This window comes from Symsagittifera roscoffensis, chromosome 6 (genome assembly GCF_963678635.1).
Source record: "Symsagittifera roscoffensis chromosome 6, txSymRosc1.1, whole genome shotgun sequence".
In the NCBI taxonomy this organism is placed as follows: Eukaryota; Metazoa; Xenacoelomorpha; order Acoela; family Convolutidae; genus Symsagittifera; species Symsagittifera roscoffensis.
Genome location: NC_087067.1, coordinates 41,522,680 through 41,549,801, shown reverse-complemented (window position 1 = coordinate 41,549,801; position 27,122 = coordinate 41,522,680). Strand labels below are relative to the sequence as shown.

Sequence of the window (27,122 nt, the reverse complement as noted above, 5' to 3'; positions counted from 1 at the left end):
AATTTGCAATAGGACGAATTATGTTAATTTGAGGGACGGAACATGCAAAAGGACAAAACCTGCAGAGAACCAAATCTGTCAACATTTTTATCGGCCGTTTTTTTGATTTTTTGAACGCTTAACTACCGGTGGAATTTTAAACAAATTGTTCATCCTGAAAATCGTTCAGCCTTGCTTTCAGTCTCTTTTTTGATATACAAATTGCTAGTGTTTTAGAAGCTCTACGAACTATCTAAACCAATCTATGGCTTTGATCAAAGAAGTGTTTGTTCGGTTTTTTGCTTTTTAAATTTGTCTCTATCTATAAAACGCAGATAATTTTTTAAAAATTATATTGAAAACTGCCGTTCGACCATTTTTTCTCAAAATGAAAAAAATTTCCAAGAAAGCCTGGATTTTTTCGTTTTGTTCGCTAATTTTTTGTTCTAAAAAATTTGATTTAAAAAAATTTGCGCTACTTCCAAAAAAAATGAATATTCATTGAAAGGGTGACAACAATCTTAAGAGTAACGACAATTTCACAGTCACATCCTGCAGTAAATCTAAATTGCCCTTAGTTGAGAGCAAAATAAGCATTTTTCGATTCTATGAAATTTTATAATAAGCATTTCTCGCCTCATTCTGGATCTAAATACCAAATTTTTGCCATAAAACTGCAGTAACAGTATTTTTGCTATAAAATTGTATGATAAGCTTTCTTAACATGCAGTGAAATAGCAGGATAAGCTTTTTTCTATAAAATAACATAAAAAAACTCTGTTTTGAAAGTTTGATTTTCAAATTTGTGCTTCAAAACCAAAAGTAAGACTGGCAGTTGCCACGTAGATAAACTGCATTTGATGATGTTAGCCATGTAATTTAATATTAAATTTTCACACAGAATTATATAGCAAAAACGTGCTCAAAAAATTTTTACTTGTGTTTTTTTTTCTATACGGCTCAAAAAATTTAAAAAGCCTTTTTGGCCTGCTTTTTCAAAAACTCGCTTGTCGCGCAGAAAATTTGGTCAAAATGTGGTATTTATAGTGATTTGGGAGATCTCAGAAAATCAATTTGGCGACCTAAAAAAACCTCCCCCCTCGAGATCCGTCCCTGATACAATCGTTTTCTATGGACTCCATATATGAAATTGTTTCATGGACTCCGTATATGAAAATGTATGATAGGCATTTTTCCTGGGTGGACGTCAACCCAGGTGCTTTTTTGTTTTAGCCTGGCCATAGCAGTCACAAAATCAAGCTAGAACGCATCTTTGTTGTCAGTTTTTGCGTCAAATTAGGGTTTTTGGATTTTGCTTGAATAATTAAAAATGTAATTTTACAAAATAACATCTAATATTTGTCATTGAGTTCAATTTTTTAAATACTTTCTTCATCCCACCCATTCCCTGCTAAATTTCGCTTATACTGGACAAAAATCAACCAATCAACGCACTTTTAACTGTCCAAAACTAATTAAATTCATCGATTATTTCTTCAAATTGTTGAAAAGTGAGCTTTGATTGGCTGACAATCTTTTTGAGAATTATGCGGTTCTTTGCGCCAGAAGGATTACCCCAACTGGACATATTTGAGTGACAGAGAAAGAGAGGTATCGTACCATGCGTTGGATCCGCTGAGACTGGTCTCCATGGTGAAAGAGTTGAATATTCTGTAGTCTCTGAACATCACCACCCTTCCTGTGCTCTCCTTGCACTTCTTGATGTGGAACTTACTCTTCGAAAACGAGAACAGCTCCGGACCCTGGAATATGACTCATCATCAGATACTGAATAATTTTTAGCTGTTGCAGCTGTTATCCCCTGGTTAAAAGTTACATGATATTTTTGGGATTCATATTTTTCTGGACTGGGTTAGCTTGCCTCACCCTCGAGCAATGGTTCGGAGGTTCAAAGTGGCCTCGAACCTCCGATCTTTCGATCGACAAGTGAAGACTTAACCCGTTCTGCACCACTGCCTTTCTTTAAGTCGCCCTCCCTAATTGAAATACGGAGAATTCCGTCACTCAGTTCAATTGCTTAACCATCGTACTTATGTTTTAGCAGGGTTCAGACCATTTTTCGTTGCTATTGACCATAAGGGTTAAATGTGGAAGACCGACTAGGTTATCTACTCAACTTCATTAAACTTAAGCATGACAAGAAAATAAGTTTTGTGTTTTTTTTGTTTTTCCAGTTGCTTCTTTAAATGTAACATCGTTCGAGGTTTTTTGCTACATCGTTCGAAGTGTTTTAATTCAGAATTGTTGAATCGCAAGTGGCGCAAAGCTCAGTTTTTCACCTCGGTGTCTAAACATTAGTTTTAAAGTTTATCTAAAACATTTTAAAACTGAAAAAACAAAAAATGTTTTCAAAATTCGAAAACCATTATCAGCAATGACAATCTCATGCAGTTAATGCTATATTGTTTACACAAAATTTGGGTCTTTCCCATTAAAGACCATGTCCCATCCAATCCAGCCTAGCAACCCAAAAATATATCCTTTTGAAAAATATAGCTCCCACTGTTATTTTAGAATATAGATAATGACTTATATTGAAAACATAGCTACCACTGTTATTTTAGAATTATGGAGAGGGCTATAGTTTGGAAAGACGGGGGGCTGTAATAAGAGGTCTATAATGGTAAAGGTTCTAAAATAGTATACCTTCATGGACATGAGAAAGGGGAAGAGGCGTTCGTTGAGGTAGTTCTCTGGCAGGTCCGCCTCCCCCTCCAAGTAGCCAGCGTCACAGCCATACATGAACACACTGTGTCTCCTGCTGTGGCCATGCAGGTCCACGTATAATAGCACCTGACAAAAAAAAGAAATTTTTCAGTCAGTTCTGAAACATCTGTCAATTATTCTTAAAGAGTATCGATAAAAAAAGTGAGAAATATTGTCAAAGAGGGATATTTCTATCAGTCCTGAAAAAGAATGAAAGAATGAATCTACTTAACAACCTCCTCACCCTCCCCCCCCCCCCAAATGTATCTACTAAAAAATCTCCACCCCTGTAACTAAAAACTGTAAATTCACACTAGAGCGTTGTATGTAAATTCGGTTTTTGGTGCATTCTCATTGGTCGAAAATTCGCTGCAAGTAATCTACTTAACAATCTCCCCCCCCCCCCTTTCTTGAGGGAGCGGTGGTGAAGTGGTTACGTCTCCGCCTCTCAATCGAAAGGTCGGATGTTCGAGGCCCACCATGATCCGTGCTCGTTGCTTGAGGGTGAAGCAACATTACCCAGCCCAGAAAAAAAACCATAAGCCCAGAAAAAAAATTGCATGTATTTCTTAAACAAGGGCACAACAGCGGTTCGCCGTGATGAGCAGTACAGCTCTTGTCCTTTCCCCCGTGGATAAATGGTCTTAAGTTGGAAGTAGATCCGAAAAAACATTTTCGGAGTTAATTTTAAAGAACTGTTAATAAAATGTTAAAATCTGAAACTTGAGAAAAATCCGAAGTGAAATTTTCAAAGATATATAATAAAACAAATATATCACAGAGCTCAAAAAATTCATAAAGTTTGATGCCTATTTAAAGGTTGTATAAATTGATACCTCTTTTGTACTTTGTTATTATTTAATACCTATTCAAAATTATTGGGTTACAATTGAGTCTGATCAATAAAGTTGTGAACGAGTTAATTCCGATAGTTACACCGAAGACTTTAGTCAAGGTGTTATGGTATCGTGTAACGGTTTTTTTTTTAATGTTGTCTGTTGTCAAGTGTCGACAAATAACGTCCACAGTTATCAATTATCATGTGGGCTGGACTATATCGCGCTATGTCACGTGATTGCGTATGTTTGTTTCTTTATTTGTTCATCTTTATTTATTTAATTATCTGTTCTTCTATTTATTTAATTATGTTTAGTTTGCTTATATTTATTTATAATTTATGTATGTACATATTTATTTTTGTTTATTTTTATCACGTGTTTTGTTTATTTATTTAATTATTCTTTCTTTCATTTAGTTTTGCTTTTATTATTTCTGCGTGTGTATTTATTTAATTTATTTATTTTCATTTATTTATATTATGAATCTGTTTGTTTGGTTATTTGTTCATATATAATTTTTCATGTCTATTTAATTATTTGTACATTTCACTTTTGCTTTTATTTATTTATTTATTTATTTATTTATGTATTTATTTTTATGTATTTATTTATTTATTTATGTATTGATTTATTTTTTTATTGCTTATTTATTTATCAGGTGTGTTTTGTTTATTTATTGATATTTATTTCTATATTTATTTAATTATTCTTTCTTTCATTTAGTTTTGCTTTTATTATTTATGTATGTGTATTTATTTCATTTATTTATTTTCATTTATTCATATTATGGGTCTGTTTGTTTGGTTATTTGTTCATATATATTTTTTCATGTCTATTTAATTATTTGTACATTTCACTTTTGCTTTTATTTATTTATATATTTATTTATTTATGTATTCATTGATGTATTTATTTATTTATTTATGTATTGATTTATTTTTTTATTGCTTATTTATTTATCAGGTGTGTTTTGTTTATTTGTTGATATTTATTTCTATATTTATTTAATTATTCTTTCTTTCATTTAGTTTTGCTTTTATTATTTATGTATGTGTATTTATTTAATTCATTTACTTTCATTTATTTATATTATGGGTCTGTTTGTTTGGTTATTTGTTCATGGGATATATATTTTTTCATGTTAATTTAATTATTTGTACATTTCAGTTTTGCGTTTATTTATTTATTTATTTATTTATTTATGTATGTATTTATTTATTTATGTATTGATTTATTTTTTTATTGTTTATTTATTTATCAGGTGTGTTTTGTTTATTCGTTGATATTTATTGCTATATTTATTTAATTATTTTCTTTCATTTAGTTTTGCTTTTATTTATTATTCATGTATGTATTTATTTATTCATTTATTTATTTATCTTTATTTATTTTTGGTTTGTTCGTTCATTTGTTGGTTTGTTCTTTCATTTATTTCTTTATTTAGTTAGCGTCTTTGTTGTTTGATTGTGAAATTTGATGTTTTACTTCTTAGCTATGTAGTTAAAAGCAAAAAATGATTTTCAACTTATTGTTCTGTTTAGGATATTTTCAGAAAGATCTGTATATCACCAATTAGCGTACAACGATTTACAGGGAACGCTGCCAACGAGATTTGTCCACTTGCTTTTGGGTTGCAGCTACATCAAAAATGATTTTAAATTATTTATTTTAAAGATTTATCTATAGTTATATCTGACCGGTAATTAATTTTCAAATTTGCTTTTGTATTTCTCAAAAAAGAATTTGTTGGAGCGTGGACTCAATAACGTAAAGCAGAATGTTAAATTTTATGTTACTTCTATTTTCAGTCATGTAATGGAGCCATTTCGACCCACGGGCATTGCAAATGATGACAACAGTTGCTATCTCAATTCTGTTCTTCAGCTTTTGTTGTCAAGCGCTTGCATCAGAAATCGGCTCAGTAGACTTACTGAATTTGACCATGGTGGCGTGTTAATTTCAACTGTGAAAGAGATATTTTGTCAAATGCTGTCCACAGAAAACTTTTTCATCAATGCGTCTACTTCCAAAGTTAAAATTCTCCAGCATCTTGATTTGAATTACAGCTTCTCATATACCTATGGACATCAGCACGATGCTTCCGAGGTACTACTGTCAATTATCAATGCATTTAAATCTGAGGGCCAATGGAATTTCTTTGAAATATCGTATTCAGATAATTTCACGTGTTGTCTGTGTAATGTGTCATGGAGAAGACCTGAAACTACTTCTGCGTTAGTTTTAAGTCCTCCACGCAATGGTCAACTTCTGCAGGAGCTTGTGGTCAATCACTTCGCCAACCAAGCCATTAATGTAACATGTCCAAATTCCACGTGTATCTCAGAAAGGGCAATAACAACTAAAGAACCAACCCATATTGCAAATACTGTTATTTTGCTGATTGCGCGTTACATGTTTGTCGCTGGCAATCGCGTTTACTCTAGAGCAGAAGTCACAATTGGTGAAACAATCGAAATTGGTGGATGTGATTACGGAGTAAAGGTTGCTGTTATTCACACGGGGTCTTTTGAATACGGTCATTACTTTACTGTCATAAAAACCGCTCATGAGCACCTTTGCGTTAACGATTGCACCATATCGCACCACCATGTCCCTGATTGGGGTTGTGCTTATGTTATTCTTTGTGAAAAGAAAGATATGTATCCAACACCCGCTGCCAATATTATGCTGCTGGACAATTTATCAAATAACACTTGTGGTAATGTTAAGAAATTAACAAAGTCAAAGATGGATCGGAAAGTGTACCAGGCAGAATGGGCACGAACGAAGCGCGAGAAGGCGAAGACAATAAACCACACAAATAGTTTGTCGCAAAATTCAGTTCCCAGTCACGTGGATCTAACACCAGTCTCCATTGAGTTTGATTTGGCGGCCACAATTTTTGATAAAAAGAACTCAAAAAGAGAATACAATCGGCAGCGTTTGGAACGTTTGCGGAAGAGTCCAACTTTTGTGGAGCAAGAGCGCGTATCACACATAGTTTTGCGAAGATATTGACAAAGAACTGTTATTTCAGGCTCTTTGTCAATATAGTAAAATTTTGGTGTATACATGTGTTAGTACGATTTTTAGTTCTAGAAGTGTTATTTTATGATCTTCGTTGATATATCAAAAATTCAACCTATACATGTGTTAGTACGATTTTTAGTTCTAGAACTGTTATTTCAGGCTCTTTCTCGATATAGCAAAATTTTGGTGTATACATGTATTAGTACGATTTTTTGTTCTAGAACTGTTATTCTTCAATTATTAGTTGTTCAAGTTGTTTGGTTTTTGCTTCAGTTTCTATGCCTTCGGTGTATTGCGCGTAGCGCCTATGTTTATAAGCCGAGGCGGATCTACAGTTTTATCGAAAGGGGGATCTTTTTTCAAAAAATGTTCGAATTTTTTGTTGACTTTTTCAACTCGACCAATTTGATTTTTGAGTTCTCCCAAATCACTATAAAAATCTAATTTTGACCACATTTTTTGCCCCGCAGCTATTTGAAAAAACAGGCTAAAAACGTTTGTAGGCACTTTTGGAAGGGTTTGAGCAAAACACTGCATGTATTGGCGCGCACTTCTACCTCAAAAACAGTACATATTGGCGCCGAAGGCTCCTTCAGAAAATATTCTAGGGTCGTTCGGCCAAAAATGGACGTACTAATATACTACCGAAGGGTGGTCAGGGACCGAATCTTGGCATGAAGGGCGTGTTGTGTATCAATGCTAAGCAGGGGAGTTAGTGTTACGACTTAATTTGAGATCAATAAGGGTGATAGAATTCCTCAATTTAGCCTCAAATTGTATTTATAGCCAACATCACTAAAAAAAAAAATCAAATTTTGCCTTAAATGATAAAAATTTATTTCGTTTTACACGTTTTCATTTTTGTAACCTCTTACCTAAAATGCATTCGACAGATGACATATAGCATCGACTTCATGGATAGAATTGAATAACATCATGAGAAACAATTATGTTTGACACATCTTGACAGTTGATTAAACTCGATCTGATAATATAAAGATAGCATTAAATATAGAATCAAATCATTTAAATTCAGCTGCTACAGATCAGATAAGTTCTTCTATTTAACCTCTCTACGTTTCAACTAAGAGTTTTAAATTCGATGAAATCTTATTTCATCACCGGATCATGTCAACCTCCTTCCCCCCTTAAATCCGCTACTGGGTCATGAAAATGAAAAAAAATATGATTGCTGAATATTTTAAAATGTTCAAGCTGTTTATGAAACCCCTTGAAAAAAGCCAAAGGTAGTTTTTTATTGGTTTTTATTTTTAGACTGGTTTTAATTTATCAAGAACTTTCAAAATCCCTCAACATAATCCTAGATCCGCGCCTGGTTGTTGGGTAAAGACTGACCTCGTTTCTGACCATGGTCCTCTCGATGAGGTTCTTGACGTGCCAGATGGTGGGGAAGAAGTCCCTCTTGGGCTTCCTGTAGTTCCTGTTCATGTCCCTCCCAAATAAGGAGCATCTGTAGTTGCCCACTATCACCCCATCTGGGTTCAACATCGGCACCACTTTGAAGATGAACTGCTTCCGGAGCACCTGATATGATATGTACACTGATACGACTAAGGTAGTGGTATAACCAAATTGTTGACGTGTACACTCAAATATACCGGGCTAAAATGACGTACTCGCTTCACACGTATAGGCTTCTTTTTTTAAAGTTTAATTTACAAATTTAAACCCAAGAAATAAGAACTTTAGTTTCAAAACCAAGTTTGATATCAAACGTATTATGTCTTCAGATTAGCAATACATTAGGCAATAGTGAGCGCACTAAGAAAAAACATTGCAAAAACATGCAATTTTTTTACCATGCATTTTTTTACATGCAATTTTTTTACATGCAATTTTTTTAACATGCAAAACATGCAATTTTTTTACCACAAACTAATGAACTTCTAAAGCATAAAATGCTTGATATCGACGCTTGGTTTTGAAACTTAAGTTCTTCAACTGGGCACAACCTAGATCATAAAGTATTCTAGAGTTAAAAGCGACGGTGGATGGAATAGAAAAAATCTTGTAATTTGAATCCAATTTGTGGACTGATGGTTGTGTACCTGTGCTATTTGGTGTTGTGAAGTGATGAAGTCTAGGAACCCTTCTAGCACCCAGCTGCTGTTTGTCTCCCCCGGGTGCACTCTGCAAGTGACCACCACCGCCTTCTTCTGCTGATCAGGAACTGCAATTAGAACAAGACAAATAGTAACTTTGTGTTTCAACTGGCTCTCTTCAAGTTAGAGCATGTCATTCTAAAATCCACCCCCTCCCTAAATAATTTCAAACTATATTTTTCGGCGCACTAGAAGAACCTAAAAGAAGAGCCAAAAAAATCAAAATGTTTCGAAAAACCTCTCAAAAAAACGGATGCTTTCGAAATACGTCAAAATAGTTATGTGAATACGATGCACTCTCGCCACTAAAACCGACGATCATCAAGTGTTTCGAGAGAATTAGTTTAGGGTTTAATTTAGCGGGTCATGCAAAACTGGAAAAACAAATAACTCGAGCTAAAATTCAACCTTCAGTTCTCTGTACACCACTTGAGCATAATGGTATTTGAATAAGGCTGCCAACATTTTAGTAGCCTCTTAAAGTAAAAATGAGTCACTCTGGTTTGACGTGATGGCCTAAAATTGAGTGACCTTGGTTTGACGTGATGGTGAGGAGGTAGCAGGTGTTCCTGGCTCTAGTCTCGCATAGCGTCTCTCTTCGGAACATCTTCTGTTTGTGAGTCTGTTCCATCAACGATTCTGAAATTCAACGAAAATTAGAAGAGCAAAAACAAGCATCACAAGGGAAGCCGATGGCTGAGCAAGCAGCACAGAACTTTTTCTGACCGCTGAAAATTCTTCTGAAAAAAATTATCATACAAGTTTTTTTTTTGAAGCAAAATCAAGACCGGAAGGTCTTCAACCTGCAATTTCAGTTTAAAGTCTTCTAAATTTTCTTTAGTCACGACAAAAGCCCTAAAAATGATTTGTCTTAGTTTTTTCGAAGAATCTTTGCCCCCTGACTTAAGACTGACCGATGTAATTGCGTAATCTACTGAAAGGGTATGGGTAGCAATGAGCCATGTAACACGTGTCTTCTTTATGAGGGAACTCCAGTTGCCATGACAACACAAAGTAGTTTCTATTTTTGACCACATCTGGAATAGACTTGACACTGTCTGTGTTCTGACTGTACTCCACGTGGTGACCTGACCTGACCCAGCCTTGACTTTTGGCCTCGGCATTGGTCTCGGAATAAAACAATGGGCGCATACCTGAAAATAAAACTTAATTTTTTTTCTGGTTTTTGGAAATCATTTTTTTCCACCAGCCACTACAGCTCATAATTAGTACACAATGAAGCCAAAGGCAAACTGAAATTAATCAAGGACTGATCTACCAAAAATGGAGCTCGTAAAAAAACAGGAGAAAGAACTGCCAGCATAAATGAGATAGAAAAATAAGTTGGTAAAAAGCGGTAAGTAACTTCCAAAACAGGAAAAAGTTCAAATATTTACGCGCATTGCTATACCCATACCGTAATTGTATAGACTGTCTGATTTGGTGAAGTTGAGTATGCGGAATGAGTAAGTGGCACCTGGAACCATGCCCCCTGACGATGCCCCTCCTGCACCTCCCCCTCCTCCCCCCTTCACCCGGAAGTAGAACCACTGGGTGTGTCTCTCCGTGAACATGTCTGGCTTCAACACCAACTCGTACTCGAACAAGCCACTGAAATTAGAAAATTATTTTACGGTAATTGGTAGAAAAATTTGAGCGGCATTGATTGTATTAAATTGTTTAAAACTCTTGTGGGCTCTGTTTAAATTTTATAAAATATGGGCTGTTCAAATAAATATATAACCGCCGTTTATATAACCGTGGGCACTCTTTAAGTTCAGCTTTAAGCTAAGAAATTCAATTATAATTCAATAATAAATTTTTTCAATAATAGTTTTCCACAAAAATGTTTCCAATTATAAGTTTTTTTCCATTCGGTGAGTTTGTGTAAGGTTGATGAAGTTTCTTATGCTTTCTGATATTTGCAGCAGCACAGAATGTTCCGACCGTAGTTTTAAAAATACAACAAAAAAGTTTTTCAATTTATAGTCGTTTTTTTTTCTGCGTGATGTGTTTAAGAGATTGAACAAAAAACTAGAGCTTAGGCATATTCGACAGTCATGGTAAAATAACTAAATTGAAAAACGTTTTTTGAAAAAAAATTGCCTTTAAAATCAAAATAATAAAAAAGAAATCGAAAATTTTTCAAAAATGTTTTTGCATTTTTTCCAAAAAACGCGAAAACTTTAGTCTAGTAAAACTAAGTTTTCTTCGCTTAATTTAAGCAATTGTAAGCTTTTACGCTAATAAAATTACAATTGTAAGCCTGCTCGCTCACTCGAAATTAGACGAAACTTGTTTTCCGCGACACTGGCAAATTTATTTGAAAATTTTTATATGTCGTTCAAATCATAATTGAAAGGGCTTTAAAATGATATATCACTCAACTCTCTCCGATTATGATTTGTTGTAGCTGTTTTTGCTTCAAAACAAAAAAGAAACAAAACTAAAACACACCCGAATACAAAGGCAATATTTTAAAGGCATTTTTTTTCAAAAAAACGTTTTTTAAAAAAGGTCGTCAAATTTTTTGAAATTTTTTTTAAAAATCCGAACCCCCCCGCCGAGAAATTCGTAGATCCACCCCTGTTGTTCGGGGAACATCCTTTATGTAGGAGGGAGCAAATCATGAAAAAATAGCATCAAAAAATCATTAATTGAGCGTTCAAAAACCTTGAAGACCTGATACGCGTTGCGAGCTTACTAGAACCGAGACAAGATTTTCTTTGTGAAATAATCTGGTGGTTACCGGCGTGTCTAACTGCCAGTTCACTACGAAACGGTTATAATTCTTATTCCGCCAAATTGATTTGGGGTTTTTAATAAAACATTCAGCGAAAAAGAACTTGTTACGGTTTTTGACAATTCTGATTGATTTCATGTTTTCTATCATGTGATTAGCCGCTGTTTTGGTTCATGGAAAACTTATAAACATTCAATTTCCATTTATGGATACTTTTGTCATTTAATGTGCATATAGAGAAAAAAGCTTAGAATCGTAGTGAAATGCATGACAAAAAATTTTCCATTGAAATTTTTTGATAAGAACTTTTGGTGATATGGACTTTAATTTTTTTTGTTCATTTACTGTCGTTCTCTTTGACCGCTTCAACTGGTAAAAAATTGACAGTATCCAAAAAAAAATTGAAGATGATTTCAAAATGGCTTTTTTGACAACTCTAAGCCATGCTTGCAAAGCTATTTTAGAAATCAACTAAATTGTGGTCCAATTTTAAAATAAATCATTCATTTTTTCTTGCGCGGGTGTTCATTTTTAAGGTGCGTCTATAGTATTATATTCTATTTCTAGTGATTCCGAATTTAAAAAAATCATTAAAAATAATTATAAATATCAAAGAGAATTTTCAAAAATGAGAGTAGTCTACTCACACCCTGTAAACGTGTTGCAAATTCCCCGACTCGAACCTAGATTCGAACTGGAGATGGGGTGGGCAGTTGGGGTGGGGCAGTTGTTCGTGTGGAGCCACCAGCTGTCCCGGTTCAATGGAGGATGAGTCATAGATGAGGAGTGGCTGGTCTCCCCAACTCACCCCACTATAGTATTGCACTATGCGTCTGGACGCTTTGTCATTACTGCCTTGTCTGTTAGTTTCTAAGCAGATGAAAATCTGTTATACAAGAAAAAAAACTAATTAAATAATGTTAGTTTTAAAAGAGTTAGTTTTAAAATAGATTTATACTCAAAACATGGTGAAGCTGCAGTTTTCAAATTTCTAAAAAAATTAACGTCAGTTTTGCCCTCATTTTTTTATTTTAGGCAAAATTAGATACAATTAAACATGTTCATTGGGAAATGAGCGACTACCCATTTTTTATATTAGAGTTAGACTTCTGCCTATTTTGCCTAAACTGACCTCTCGTCCAAAGAGGCTCGTGGATCTCCTTGGGCGAATATATATGGCGAGGCGTGGGTACCATAGGGCCGAATCCCACAGGCCAGAACGGACCGTGATTGGTCAAAACTATTCCAATAGCGTCTACATATTGACCAGTTTTCGCTCCGTCTGACAAATCTCCCTTTCTAACTGCGTCTCGGAAACCCTCTTTGTTGAATTTGGAGAATAATTTAACCCTTTGTTCGTAGGCGTTGTTTTCGACCGATGGAGCTATAGGCTGATTGGCAATTTGGCTGTATGACTGATGAGTATTTGGTACTATGCGGAGCTCCTAAAACTCACAAAATTACTGTGTGGTTGTTTTTATCATTAAAAGTATTTTTTTTTCTGAAAATGTCATTTCACGCGATTTTATTTTTTCAAAAAAATAGGGAAAAGTTTGAGGAGACCGAATTTAGATATCATTTGATTAAACTTTGAAATTGATTTGAAGCGGTCGAATTTCCGGGAAAAATTGTACAGAAGGTCCGTGGAAGGGATGAGATTTTAACAATGGATAGAAATAACAAAATTAAAAAAGGGGGCGGGTGCAGTTTGTCAATATATTAAATAATTGTGCGCTCTACTGCTGAAGTAAATTAAACATTTTTAGTTACTAGGAACTACCAAGGGGCCAGAACAGGTTTTTGAGAGCCGTTAACAATATCGAAAAAGAAAGACACCTAAGGTTTTTGTTGTATTTTTCAAGTATTAGCAGCGGAGGTGAAGTGGTTACGTCTCCGCCGCTCAATGGTAAGGTAGTACGTTCGAATCCCACCATGATCCGTGCTGGTTCCTCCAGGAGGGCCAGCAATTTTCAGACCATGAAAATAGCCAAAAAATTGCGTGTATACCTTAACCAGGGAAACAGCAGTTGTTCTCGGCGAGGAGCTGGAGAGCTCAAATTTTGCTTCTCTCCCTTGTGGATAAAACGTCTTATTCTTATAGTTATGTTTTTTAAGATACTCTTAATATTCTATAATTGACTAAACTGGCTATGAGGATACTAACCTGAGGACTGGTCATGTTCTGAATGGCCTCTGTCGTTTCCTTGATTGTGCTGCGGAGTCTGGACACTGGTCTAGCCTCGTAGCCAGTTTTAGTCGCACTTCCGAAACGCTTCTGCCATTCTTCACCAGGTCGGATATCCGACTTCTCTTCTTGGGGCGACTTCGGGGGCTCCTCGACTGTCTCCGATTCCTGGACAAAAAATTACGAAATTTATTCACTAAGCTGTTTTGATAATAGTTTAAAACAAGATAAATATGCAAGATAACTATGCTTGATCGACTTGGGTAAAACTTTTTCCAAGAGTGAAAGTATTATAAAGTTTATTAGTTAATTTAATTTACTATTTCGAAGTCTAAATGCTGTAAGCTCAGTTATAAACTCAGTTATAGAAAAGTCTGTGATTATCGGACAATGTTATTGGGAACACCTTTGTTACTTACCAGATAATTGGACCGAACATAACAGAATATAGCTGACTGAGAATGCAACTTCTTTCTCATTTCAGAATACACCGGCATTGTTTTATTTTAAGAAATCCTCATTGAAAAAAAAAGAAGGTATAAAACGAATAACAAAACGAAAGTATCAAAAATGATTACTTTATGAAAGTAGCAAATTTTCTCAAATGGGCAGAAGTAATTGGAAATGTGGATCAAAATTAAGCAGTCTAGTCGATTTTTTACGAAGTAATCGAAAAATAATCATTTTGTAAATACTGCAGGAACCAATTTCAACTTATAAATAACCAGTTTTTTTCTCCGAATGATGGTATATAAAAGGTGTTTGATCTTCTGAGTCTGTTTGATCCTTGCTTACATTGGTTTCTAATCAGTTTTTTCCCAATTCAGTGCTTTTTATTTCAAATCAGACTCCGGTTATTAGCCATAAATTACAGAAAAGCAGGTATCAAAAGAAGAAAGCACATTTTGAGCAGATGTAAAAGTGTTCGGTTGGTCTAAATGCAGTTTGTTTTCCTTTCACAAACACAGATGCTCTCTTTGTCTTGTTCGATCGTAACACTGCCAACCACTCAGCCAAAAAAAAACACGGATTTTATAACACCGAATCAATTATTTAAAAAAAGAACTCGACGCCTCAAATCCTGTTATGCGTTTTTGTGCGTTTTATTGGTTTTCCTTCCTCAATTTGGCATTTCAAGAAATAAGGAAAAATCGAAACGTTTGATAGGATGTACGTTTTTTTGCGACACTAAAAGTGAGTTGTAATAGACCAGCGTTTATTTATTTAGTAGTTGCTGGCTACCAAAACGAAAGAAAATTAAATCAGAAAGTTAATGCTTGATAGCGTATATTTTTGAAATTCATAATTTATTCAGATAGGAAAATTATTCGCGCGAAAATTTCAACGAAACAAAATTCTAAAACAGGAAGATAATTTTAGTTGAGAATCTCCATTTTCAAAACTAGGTGCTTATTGCTCCGACTTCCGTAACAAAAGTAACGGAATATTTGTGCTAGCTCGGGGTGGATTTTTTTTCTTCAGACAAATTTCGACTATTAACTAGCCTTTTTTGTCGGAATTTTTTAATATCATTCGAAAATTATTGTTGTCCTGAGCTTAAACTTGAAAAGATATATCACCTGTGATCAATTTTCGTTATGTGGGTTTAAATATTGCTATGTGGGTTTAAAAATTGCTATTTTGGCCAATTTGGGTCAATTAAGGCGCGATAAACTTTTGACGAACCATGAATCAATATGTGTTTTTTTTTAGCCAATTTTCATTTCCTTTGAAAAATTTGTGGGGGTCAAACATTGTATTATTTGAAAGCCTTGTTTGTGATGATCCAAACTCATAAAAGTTGAAAAATTGTCTAAAAGTAAAAAAAAATGGTCTAAATTTTCGTATGTTGCCGCATCTAAGAAAAATGAAAAGAAATCAACCAATGTGGATTTTTCTGGTCTAAAATATTATCAAAATAATCAATTCACATGTTGCACTCAGACAACAAAATGGAAGAAAGACAGCCGGTTATTGTGAAGGACACCATTTTTTTCAAATTAGTGTCGCTTTTTCTGGGTGATCTTATAGAAAGATCAGGACAAAAAAAGAACCAAAGCGTATTTGACATTCATAAAAACGATCCAATTGCAAAACAGTTTTTACTGAAACAAGAATAGAAACACGGACGTAAGCAACGAAAAAGAACTTAGAAAACTTTCAGAAACTCAATCTATTTTTTTTTGCATTTTTTGGATTTTGAAATTTTTATTCCTAAAACGGCGCTGAAATTAAATAAGCTTTTGTAAGGACGCTCAACTTATTAGCTAGAAATCAAACCAAAAATTAAAAATTTCAAACTGATTTTTCTCGACCTTGAGAGTAAATTTTGCAAATATTGAAAAACCGTTCAAATTACGATTGAAAAGGCATTAAAAAGACTCATCAGTTGGTCCAATCCAATTAATATTTGTGAGTGATTTTGAAGGAAAAGCAAAAAAAATTAAAAGATTAAAACACACCGGAATACAAAATCCTCCACATGTTTTCAAATAGACGAAACCATAAAAAACTGATCATAATCCACTGTTTTTATGAAAAAAAATTGATTATAATTCAAAATCAACTAAAAGGGATTTTTGTTCAAACCATTTGAAAAATGTGGAGAAACTTGGTATTCATATCTGTTTTTTTTTGTTTTTCCACAAAGAATCAAGTAATACAAATATTAATCAGAATGGGATATATCAATGCGAAATTTTTATAGTCTTCATTTGAACGACAATAAAAAGTTTCAAAAGCTTTCTCAGTTTAAAAATTTTATTTCAAGTTTGAGCGAGCAAAAGCGAGCGAGAGGCTTACATCAGCCTAATTATACTTAATTTGAGCCCCAAAGTTTTGGTTTTAATTGAATAAAACTAATTTTTAGCGCTATGTTGGGATTCATTTTCTGCAAAAAAGTTTGGAAAAAATTTGAAAGTTTTTGAAATTTTGTTTAGTTTTTTGTTTTTTTTTTTGTACTCATTTTTCCTTAAAAATGTTTTGTTCAATTTGCCTATTAAATTACGACTGTCGAATATGCCTGAAAAATACTTGTTTATCAGATCTATTTATTACACCATGGAGATGAAACTACACTAATTTGAAAGAAAAAAGACTTTCTTTTTGTTGTAGTTTTTTCAAAAATTATGGCCGGTACTTTCTGCGCTACTTGCATAGTAACCGGCTATCCTTGTTTTTATTTAATTTTGGTTTCTTGTCGGGCAAAATTTAGCCAGATTTTCGGTATTTATCAATTGAGTAATGCGGATATTTTCCAGCGCGACTGTACGGCTTACTCGACTTCTAAACCTGAAATTTTTCAAAACGCACAGTGATTCTGTTAACATCTCCCTCCTAATTTTTACCCCTTTACAACCCCCTATCCCAACGTTTGACACTTTGACCAGATCATCCTCTCCCCACATCTGAAAAAAAACCCTCTGACCACCTGAGCCAACCCTCCCCTGCTGAACCAACCCCAACCCCTCACCCGACCGAACCAGAACCTCCCCTCACATCTGATCATCCCGACCCCTGACTTGAACCCATGAACCACTTGAACCAACCCCTCATCCCACTTAAACACCCCCTCGCCCACCTGAATCAACCGTTACCACTTGAACCACCCACTCAACTGAACCAAACCTTCGTCAGCACCAACTCCTTCCTCTTTTGTTCTGACGAGGGAGGGTTGGCTCATTGAATGATTTAGGTCAGGAAGCGGGTATATGGTTTTTTGGTATTTTTTGAATTTTTTGTGTCACGCTATCCCTTGCAAAACAGTCCATTTACAATCCCCCCAAGCTTCTAAATAACATTAAAAAATTGTTTGTTGACATGGCATGGCAAATAAAAATTAAGTACCAGCAATCAAAATTGCGCACAAAAATATTAAAACTGAACTACAAATAACCAACCTTAGTTTAAAATGTAAACGTAACAAAAAAAGACTTTAGGTACGTTAAAATTCGCATCTCAGTAAAGTCCAAAAGTAAATCGATTAATATGGAGTTTCATTGTCTTATCTTTAAAAGTAAAAAAAATGCATTACAAATGTTTTGCAATAATTTTTAAAGTTGTATCAAATGATAGCAGTATTATGCATTTTCAATTGAAATTAATTGATTATTTTTCACTTAGACACTGACACTTATAGACACTGACACTAAAACTCAAAATTAATCAATTTTTATACATGGAACTCCTGGCGGGAACCATAGTTTGCAAATTGATCTTTGATAGTTTGCAAACTAATTTGTTCTAACTGTTAATTAATTTTAGTTAAGTAGCTCGTAACAATTTGAAAAAACTCCCATTCCCTTTCTCCTGAAAAAAATCTTTTATAAATTAAATCGTTTTTTTTTCGTAATCTATCAAAATCAAGATCGATTCAAGATAGCGCTTAGAGGAAGCAAGCAATGTGTGATTCTCCTCGGGCCCAAAAGGATCATTTTGTACTATTTTAAGAAATCCATTTTTGGCTGACTGACCTTAAAAGTTTTCTAAAGACGCTTTTGGCTCCAATCTATACTAATTTTGACTATGAGAGCGCGCGCCAAAAAAGAACGCCAAAGAATGCGGTCAAAAAAGGTCTTTATACAGATTTGGGATAGCTCAGAAAATCAACATGGTCGGCTAAAAGGAAGTTCGACAAAACTTTCAAATTTTTTTGAAAATCCGCCCCCTCTCTTGAAAAAATCCTAGATCCGCGCCTGGCGTGATCTATTGAAATTAAATTGAAAATATCAAGAAATAAATAAAATGGAAAAGATTAAGACGACAAGATACAGTTAGAAAACTTTTACAGTATTTTCGAAAAAAAAACGTGAAAACAGACAATTTGTAGTTGAAAAAGTCAATTCAGACCGTTAATCAATAATTGCTCTGCCGGAATTATAATTAATTTTTTCAGATTAAAAAAGCTCTCAGATAACAACAAAATGGATCGCCGTTACTGGATTGAAACGTAGTCCAGAATAGAAATTAGAAAGGCCAAAATCACCATAGTTTTGAAAATTTTTGTGTTTTCAAAAATATATAGTTTGATAAGCTTTTAATTAACATAATGGCTTTAGTGATCTTTCAAGTTTTAGTTTCCAGCATTCCCTGCGTTGCGAATGAACTCTGATCAAGAATGTGTTTTTTTTTCAAGCAAAATCAAGAACTTCAAAGGATTCTCATTGAGTTTGTTTAGTATCATATAAAATCCCGTTCAGCCGTTTATTTGAATTGAAAAGTTACTCATTCATCCGTCGGTCCAAACATTTCCGTTTTTTGGGTGGTTTTTCAAGAGGCATAATTTTTATTGAATGTGATTAATTTGATATATTAAATCTTTCATAACGCAAATCAATTTTTATGGTTTTGCTGTTTATGATATTTTAGCATTTGTTTTCTGTTTTTGAGGTTATAATGAATCCACTGCTGCTGCTGAAGAACGTCAAAATCTTTAATTTATTCTTCTTTATTTACAGTGATAGGGTAATACTGTGCCACTTGAGTATCAGACCTACACTCTTGTTCTTAAGTGAATTATTTCATCATACTTTGAGACGTGTATCAACTTTATGCACAAACTCTCGGCTAAAGGGGTAACCGTTTTTTACACTAGTGTCAGCTTATTGTACTATTAAGAACCGTCTTTTTTTCTAAGCTAATTCGCAAAAATGGGTGCCACTTTAGGGCACTTTTACAGCTTTTTGATAGCTTGTCGCGGTTTTGACATTCAAATACTAATTAGTTAACACAGTTGATGCAATTTTAGTTCATCAGATGAACCGAAAAAAAAACTTATTTGTTTTTAACAAAATCATAATAGTGAAAACTCGTTTTTGGAAAAAATCTATCTCAATATTACTCGCAGTTTTTGAGCTTTGCGATTTGTTACATGCTTTTTTAGTTACAAAATTATTAGTTGCAAAATTGTGTTTACTTGTATTTGGTGCCACATTTGTTGAATGGCATTGGCAATTTGTTAGGATATGTAGCTGCTTTAATCGTGACTAGTGTTTGTCGGTGGTTAAGCGTGCGTGGCTGAGTGGGTAGTGCGAGAGATTCAAAATCTCTTGATTACATCAGGTCGCAGATCAAATCCCAAGCCTAGTCGAAATTTTGCTAAATCGAGGCTCGTTTCTGTTTTTCTTTTAGCACTTTTAGAGCTACTTTTTGCCGTGTTCTCGCTAAAGTTTGCGAAAAGAAGCTTCGCCTCTATGTAAAAATTTCTGATTGATTTGAAAAATTCATTCAATCAACCGAAATCTAATTTCGATCTACTGTACTTCATTGATCTCCCCGAGATTCCGCGAAATAACAACGTGGTTCTTTATGCAGATGATACTAATGTATGTGGTGAAGTTTCGGAAGAAAATCATGATCTAGATTTGAACAACTTAGAAACATGGATGGCAGCAAATAAACTTACGATGAACCAAGACAAAGTCAAAACAATTGTAGTCAGCTCAAAAGAAATAAAACAACTGATAAAGTTTCGAAGTATCTTAAAAACAGAAAATGATATTAGATTTTTAGGAGTTCAAATTGATCGCAAATTGAGTTTTGGTGAAAATATCCGAAATGCAAAAAATAGTTGCACAAAATTCATTTTGTTTCTCTATGTTAATCATGTTAATGGTTGAACAACTTATGAGAGTCTATAAAAACTACATACGACCAATTCATCAATATGGAATTCTGATTTATGGCTGCACCTAAAAACAAATCTAGATAAACTACAGAAACTATAAAAAAATTTATAAGATTAGTCACCATGAAAAAAAAATCGACAAATAAGAGCAATGAGGAGGCAAAACAACGTTTATCAATCCTATGAGCTACATACAAACGAAACCATAAAAATGCTAACAAAAATTGTGAGAAAAGAACATATTGAAAAGAATACATACATTTTATTTTCATAACATCAAAAGAAAAAAGTAAGCGCTTTTTAAGTGACACACAGATTAGAATATTCCCAACGCGATCTGTAATGAACAAATTTTTTTAAAAAGTAAGTGATCGAGTTAGACTTCTTTCAATAAGATTGTCAAAGAAGACTATAAAGTTTTGTTAAAGATAATGCAAAGCCCAGCAACTAAGTTTGACAGTTTTGTTCATAAACTTAGAGACCTATATCTATACGATATTGATTTCTGTGCAAATGTTTTTTTGGTAAAAACTGGTTTGAATTGTTTTTGACGACTAACTAGTTTTTTTCATTTTGAGAAATATTAAATAAAAATCCTTGGTCTCTATGTTTTAGATCTACATCAACAAAAATGGTTTATACAAAACTTTAGGTTCAATCAGATAAAAACAAAAAAAATGTGGATTCTGATTCGTCAAATTGCTTTCACATGGCACATGCAAACAGGCTTCCAGCCTTACGATAAAAAAAGTTAACAAAAAATTTAAGTTTAATTTACTGAAAAAAAAAACAGAAAAAAGATAAAATTTTTGCTTCTGGTTGAAATTTCGAGCAGAAATAATTTAGATAAGCAAAAAATCGTAATTCATTATCACTATATCATTAGTACCGAGTCTAAGCGCACCTGAGCAAAGCGGATAATGTGTAATTCTGCTATGTGGCAATTAATGACTCGTTCAAATGTGGTAAAAGCAGAGCCCAAACTTAACTGACTTGTTTTGGCCCGTTCAACCTTATTATCATTTTAACCTTATTAGAAAAATATGAAGCAATGAAAATAACCTGAAGAAAGCTTCACCTTAGATTTATTCAAGTCGATCTTCCGCTGAGCGAGTTGCTGTTGTATTTTGTTCCTCCGCATCCTCTCTTCCGGGGGTGTGTCCAGTCTCTGGCCTACCTTGGAACTGATGGAGTTCTCCACGTGTTCCCGGATAGATTGACGCCAGTCGTCATACTGCGTCACTGGAAAAGAATTCGAAATGATTAACGCAACAAATCGATATAGATTAACATGCCGACTGATTAGGCCCTGAAAAACATATTTGGAGTTAATAATATTAAAAATTATCATATTAATAATAATCATAATAATCATATTAAAACAGTGCTGATTTAAATTAACCGGACAAAACGCGTTAAACTTGAAATTTAAAACCCGTTTTTCTCAAATTGGGTTGAGTTTAGGTGAAAACTTTTGAAAACAAAACTTGCTTAAAAATTTAGCAGAATTCATATGGTGTAATTTGTTTTGCAAAATTCGGGCCCAAAATTTTACCCCAAAAATGGGTCATTTTGGCTTTTCTTAGTTAATCAAAAACTACGCCAAAAATACCCAGTCGATCACAGACATAATTATATCATAGTGAGCCCCTTACGTAGCCCAACAAATTTTATGAAGGGTATTTTCTCCAAAAGAAATTTGGAAATTGTTTAAAAATTGTTTTTAAATAAAAAGTTGGTATTTTATATAGTAAAAACGACCTTTTTTGTCTATCAAACAAAAATAAATTAACTTATACAATATTTTGGAGATTATACCCTTCATAAAGTTTGTTGGGCTACGTAAGGGGCTCACTATGATATAATTGTTTCTGTGATCGACTGGGTGTTTTTGGCGTAGTTTTTGATTAACTAAGAAAAGCCAAAATGACCCATTTTTGGGGTAAAATTTTGGGCCCGAATTTTGCAAAACAAACTACACCATATTAATTCTGCTAAAATTTTAAGCAAGTCTTGTATTCATAAATTTTCACCTAAACTGAACCCAATTTGAGAAAAATGCGTTTTAAATTTCAAGTTTAACGCGTTTTGTCCGGTTAATTTAAATCAGCACTGTAGTCCTGTTTAAAGTTAACCAGAAACAACGAAAAACATACGAACTTTCGGACGCATTTTTCTCAAGTTGGGTTAAGTTCAGAAAAAAGTACAAAAAGAACAAATTTGCATAGAATTTCACCAGAATTAATATGGTACATTTTTTTCTCCGAAATTCTTAACCAAAATTTTACCCCGTGAAAATACCAAGTTAACTGATCAAAAAATTATATCAAAAGAATCCTTTTACATAGAAGCTTTTTAAAGTGATTGAAAATTGTTCTAAGCCAAAGATTTTGATTTTTATATAGTAAAAATGACTTTTCTTGGTTATGAACCAAAAACATATTCTCATATATAGATTTTTGGAAAATTGATCCTTCTAAAACATTTTGTTGGCATGTGTAAGAGGCTTCTTTTTGATTTAAACTTCTTATCAGTTAACCGGGTAATTTCAGCGTAATTCTTGATCTTGGAGTTCTAATTAATTTGTATTCTGTACATTTGTTGTTTTATCCTAACCCAATTGGAGAAAAATGCCTTTGAAATTTTAAATTTTGTTCGTTGTGTCTGGATAATTTAAATCAGCACTGTAGTAATAATAAATAGTCATAAAAATAATCATAATAAAAATTATCATAATCAGAAAAATTACAATAATCATAATTTTGGCTTCTACGAATCGCAGAGGATCAATGAAAGGCTATCCAGCCTGTCTAAGCATAATCCGTTTCTCTCATTTCCCCACATTCAAGGCTGAGTTATTTTGTTGATCTTCATAATCAACCCTGTAAAACTACTCGTTACGATCTTAAATTAATTCTCGTGTAAGCTGGAGGGAAAAAAGGCCGAATTTTAGTTTAAATGATAAGATTAAAAATAAATTTATCAATGAGAGGTAAGACCAACATACAGAAAAATCATGCGCTAAAAATTGTATTCTAAAAAATCCTTATTTTGCAAAAAAATACATAGCACTGCGATTGCGATTTTCGATTGCTACCGTAGATTGAATTCTAGTCGCGCACCTGTTTACGAGCTACATGCAAATTCTAGGGTTGCTTTCTAAGCTGGGAAATGTTGCATCAAAGACAAAAAAAACATCAAGGATCGAACCACCTATCTCTGTGTTCAGGGGCGGATTTAGGGGAGGGGGCGGATGGCCGCCTTTTTCCCTCTGGGATTCGACCCCCTGCAGACCTGAAAGGTCCCATTTTGTACTATTTTGAGATATCCATATTTGGTGACAGACCCTAAAAGTTTTCTAAAGGCGCCTTTGGCGCCAATATATACTAATTTTGAGGTTTTTGAGGGGCGAGCGCGCGACGAAAAAAAGCGATTTTTTGGTCAAAATTTTCCTAAAAATGCCTTTTTTGGCCTGTTTTTTTTTCAATAATTTGGCTGCGGCGCAAAAAATAGGACCAAAACAGGGTCTTTTTAATGCTTTGGAAGAGCTCGGATAATCAGTTTGGTCGACCTAACAAAAAGATCGACAAATTTTTCAAAATTTTTTGAAAATCCTCCCCCCTCGAGAAAATCCTAGATCCGCCCCTGCCTGTGGTTAATTGTTTAGTCTAAGAGGTCGACAATAACTGAACTGAATTAGATGGGAAAATTGAAATAAGTATTCTTACGACTTCGCTTAATCTTCATGTCCTTTTCCATGGAGAACTGAAATACTCGCTCTTTTGTTCTAGGGGTCAGAGGCTGGGAGTTATAAGATGATCTGGAACTCGAATTGATGCCATCTCCATGACTAGTACCTCCCGCCGACCCAGAATCATTGGAGAAAATACTGAGATGTCTGAAACATAGTAATGGTTTTACGATCTTTTTTTTTCTAAGACTATGATCGGAACATTCTGAGCTATTTGCACAGTAACCGGCTATCCTTGTTAATTATTTATCATGGTTTTCAGATTTGGAACTATCATTTTGGGAAATTGGAATTTAATGAACATATTCTTCAAATTAGTGTGGTTTAGAATTATCCTTGTCAATCTCAGAGACAAAGAGTTCACCTAAGAAACCGGTCAAAAAACTAGCATTTATAAACGTTATCACTTTGCAAAACCGATATATCATATCTGACTGTTTAATCCAAAACAAAATTTCTCCAGTAAAACTTGGAAGTACTACTCTTGTTCAGCTGGCGTTTTTTTATCAGCGCTATCAGCGTGATCTGCGCTTCAGATGAGTTCTGTCACTGGACCTATTCGAAGATTAAATAACTCAATAAAAATGCTGGATCTAGTTAACATTTTGTTTAGAATAAATTGGCTCAGCGCTGCGTGCAAATTTCTCAATTCTGACTGGCTGAAAAATCTAGCTTTGAAGTAAGGTTTAATCCACCCCCTTACATCGCTTTAGGGGAGAGGATGTGGTCCAAACATGGTCCTGACGTGGTCCAAACTTGACATGGCTAAATAAATTCTTTTTTTTTCTTCAAAAAAACACGCATACTCACTCTAGCCCATGAGGGGGCAATCTGAGCTGGTTCAAATTGGTCTTCGCCTTCCGCAGTTCCAATCCCTTCTGCTCAAACTCATCCTTCGCCTTTTGCCACTCCTGCTTGATGACGTCACTAACAGCAGTGCTCTGTCCAACACTCATCGCTGATTGGTCCCATTTTTTCAAAATAGCCGCTGATTGGTCAGATTTTTTGAAAGCGGGCGCTGATTGGTCAAACGTACCTTTGTTCTCGACAGCTGACTGGCTAGTCTTAATTTCGACTCCACATTGAATAGCTTGTTTCCTATTGGCTGCTGATTGTTCATTAGTCTTGCTTTTAGACGTTGATTGGTCCAATTTTCTGTCGGGTTTTTTCTTTCGGCTCGCTGTCTGTTCGGTTTTTCTCTCGGATGATTTGGACAATACGAGAGCAGCGGCGCTAGGAGCCCCTGTCATTGCTTGATGTGGGTTCATTTCACAAATACCGAGCGTTTTGCTTTACGGGATTGCCGGCCTAAACAATCGGAAATTACTTTTCACTCAATCTCTTTATCATTATCACCGACAAACTTTCTTAAAAAGTTTTCACAGGTTCAATAAATCGTCAAATATATTAAATTAAATAATTAGTCATGTAAATTTTTTTATTAGCGTCAAAAGTTTTACAAACTGCTCTTCAAAATACTTCAAAAATTGAAACTAAAAAAATTATTGTTTACTGCTTGAACCAAGGGATGATCTACGATTTTCAGATAGCGGGATTTTTTTTGTACAAACCAAACAAAATAAGTATATATTCTATTAAAAAATACATAATTAGCACAACTGGGAAAAGTTAATAAGATTCGGTCTGCCGAAAACAGTTGTCGTTATCCCTAAAGAAGAGCCTTCACCCCCCAAATCTGTTCCTGCTTTGAAGAACAGTGATTTTGAAAATTGTAGCAAAGAGAACTTCACGAAATGAACATAAATAATTATCTGAATACTTTAATTTTCCTAAAATGTGTATAGAAAAAATAAAAGAGCGTATTTTTACAATTTTGGCTAGCAAGATGGCAGATTTTCAAGATGACAGGTCTTTAAGATCATTAAGTGAAGAATAACTTTACCTGTTTTTAGCTCTGCAGAAGCTCACGAATGAAATATTTAAAGCAAGAAAGAACTTTCTGCTGAAAGTAAATTCACTCACACCAAATTACCAACACAAAGATTTGTAATTGTTTGTGACCTAATCATAATCAAAAAGACTTGCTCGCTCATAAACAATGCTTTTCAAACAGCGGAGAGGCTCTTTTTCAATCACGCTAAATGAAGTCTACGCGTGAAGACGTATAACTTTCACGTACAAATAGTTTTAAAATGCTAAAATCGAAAAGATTGAAAATGGTATATCTGTCATTGTAATAATTCTATCGTCTCTGACTGTTTCAGTCGTCAAGGAGTCTAAAATTTTGGTCGTCATTTTCACGGATTATTGCAGAAAAACTATTTAAAAAAACTATACCGAAAATTCTAAGCATGCTCAAATTGAGTATCACTTTCTTTTGTTCGGACCAACTTGAGAAAATAGTAAAGAACAATGGATAAAGATGGGTTATTTTTCGACCCGATTTTAGGCACCCCAAATAAAGTTCGCAAGAGGTCAAGTTTCAAAAAATTGTATGCGAATTTTAGCTGCAGTTTTGATTCCAAGAAGCTTTTTCAGAGTATACAAAAAAAAGAATCAGTAGCGAAATCAGTGATTGTCAGTTTGACAATCAATTTCGACAAACTAAGAAACTAATCTAGAAACCAAGACAAAACCAAGCTGACGAGAATCAGTCATCAGGAACACTTAGTACTTCAGAATTTGTTATCCTACGCAAATTCTGAATCGTTTTCGTCCTCAACTGATAAAGATAAAAGAGTTCAGCGATGGTGTCCCGCGATATGTAACACTCCTAAGTTTACAACCCCTACTTTATACCCCCGTAAAAATTGAACCTCAATTTAACAAAACTGCTCTTATCAGGGCGAAGCCCTGAATGTTCCGACTGCCTTTTAAGGTTTATGGAGCAGTAATAACATTCAAAAATTCAATGTAATAAAACAAAATGAAAAACAATTTTTCTAAATTTTGAAATTTTTTATGAATATCATCCCCCCACACGCCATACGAAAAATACGAAAGGATAGATTTCTTTCCTTGTAACAAATCAATTAGGGCAAATAAGCTTCTTTCAACCAATTTGGAACAATTTCTAAGACGGATTAAATCGCCGCTTACGCGTTACAAGCGCGAAATATATCGCGCGTTAACTGTCCCTAATTGGCCAATATGGCAATT

The 27,122-nt window shown here is 34.2% G+C and overlaps 1 protein-coding gene across 1 annotated transcript in view; it reads right to left on the bottom strand.

Moving 5' to 3' along the window:
• LOC134848748 (uncharacterized) overlaps nt 1–26,082 on the bottom strand; it is a 35,105-nt gene extending 9,023 nt beyond the window's left edge. The window contains exons 1-14 of the mRNA XM_063866261.1: nt 25,906–26,082; nt 24,813–25,310; nt 23,980–24,149; nt 21,330–21,493; nt 13,606–13,794; nt 12,574–12,886; nt 12,089–12,311; nt 10,116–10,309; nt 9,613–9,852; nt 9,230–9,337; nt 8,645–8,766; nt 7,932–8,120; nt 2,647–2,793; nt 1,600–1,742 (exon numbers count right to left, since the gene is read on the bottom strand). Of these exons, the coding sequence (XP_063722331.1) occupies nt 1,600–1,742; nt 2,647–2,793; nt 7,932–8,120; nt 8,645–8,766; nt 9,230–9,337; nt 9,613–9,852; nt 10,116–10,309; nt 12,089–12,311; nt 12,574–12,886; nt 13,606–13,794; nt 21,330–21,493; nt 23,980–24,149; nt 24,813–25,270 (2,660 nt within the window). The 5' untranslated portion in view covers nt 25,271–25,310; nt 25,906–26,082. The remainder of the gene's footprint in view (nt 1–1,599; nt 1,743–2,646; nt 2,794–7,931; nt 8,121–8,644; nt 8,767–9,229; nt 9,338–9,612; nt 9,853–10,115; nt 10,310–12,088; nt 12,312–12,573; nt 12,887–13,605; nt 13,795–21,329; nt 21,494–23,979; nt 24,150–24,812; nt 25,311–25,905) is intronic.
• Between the last annotated feature and the right edge of the window lie 1,040 nt (nt 26,083–27,122).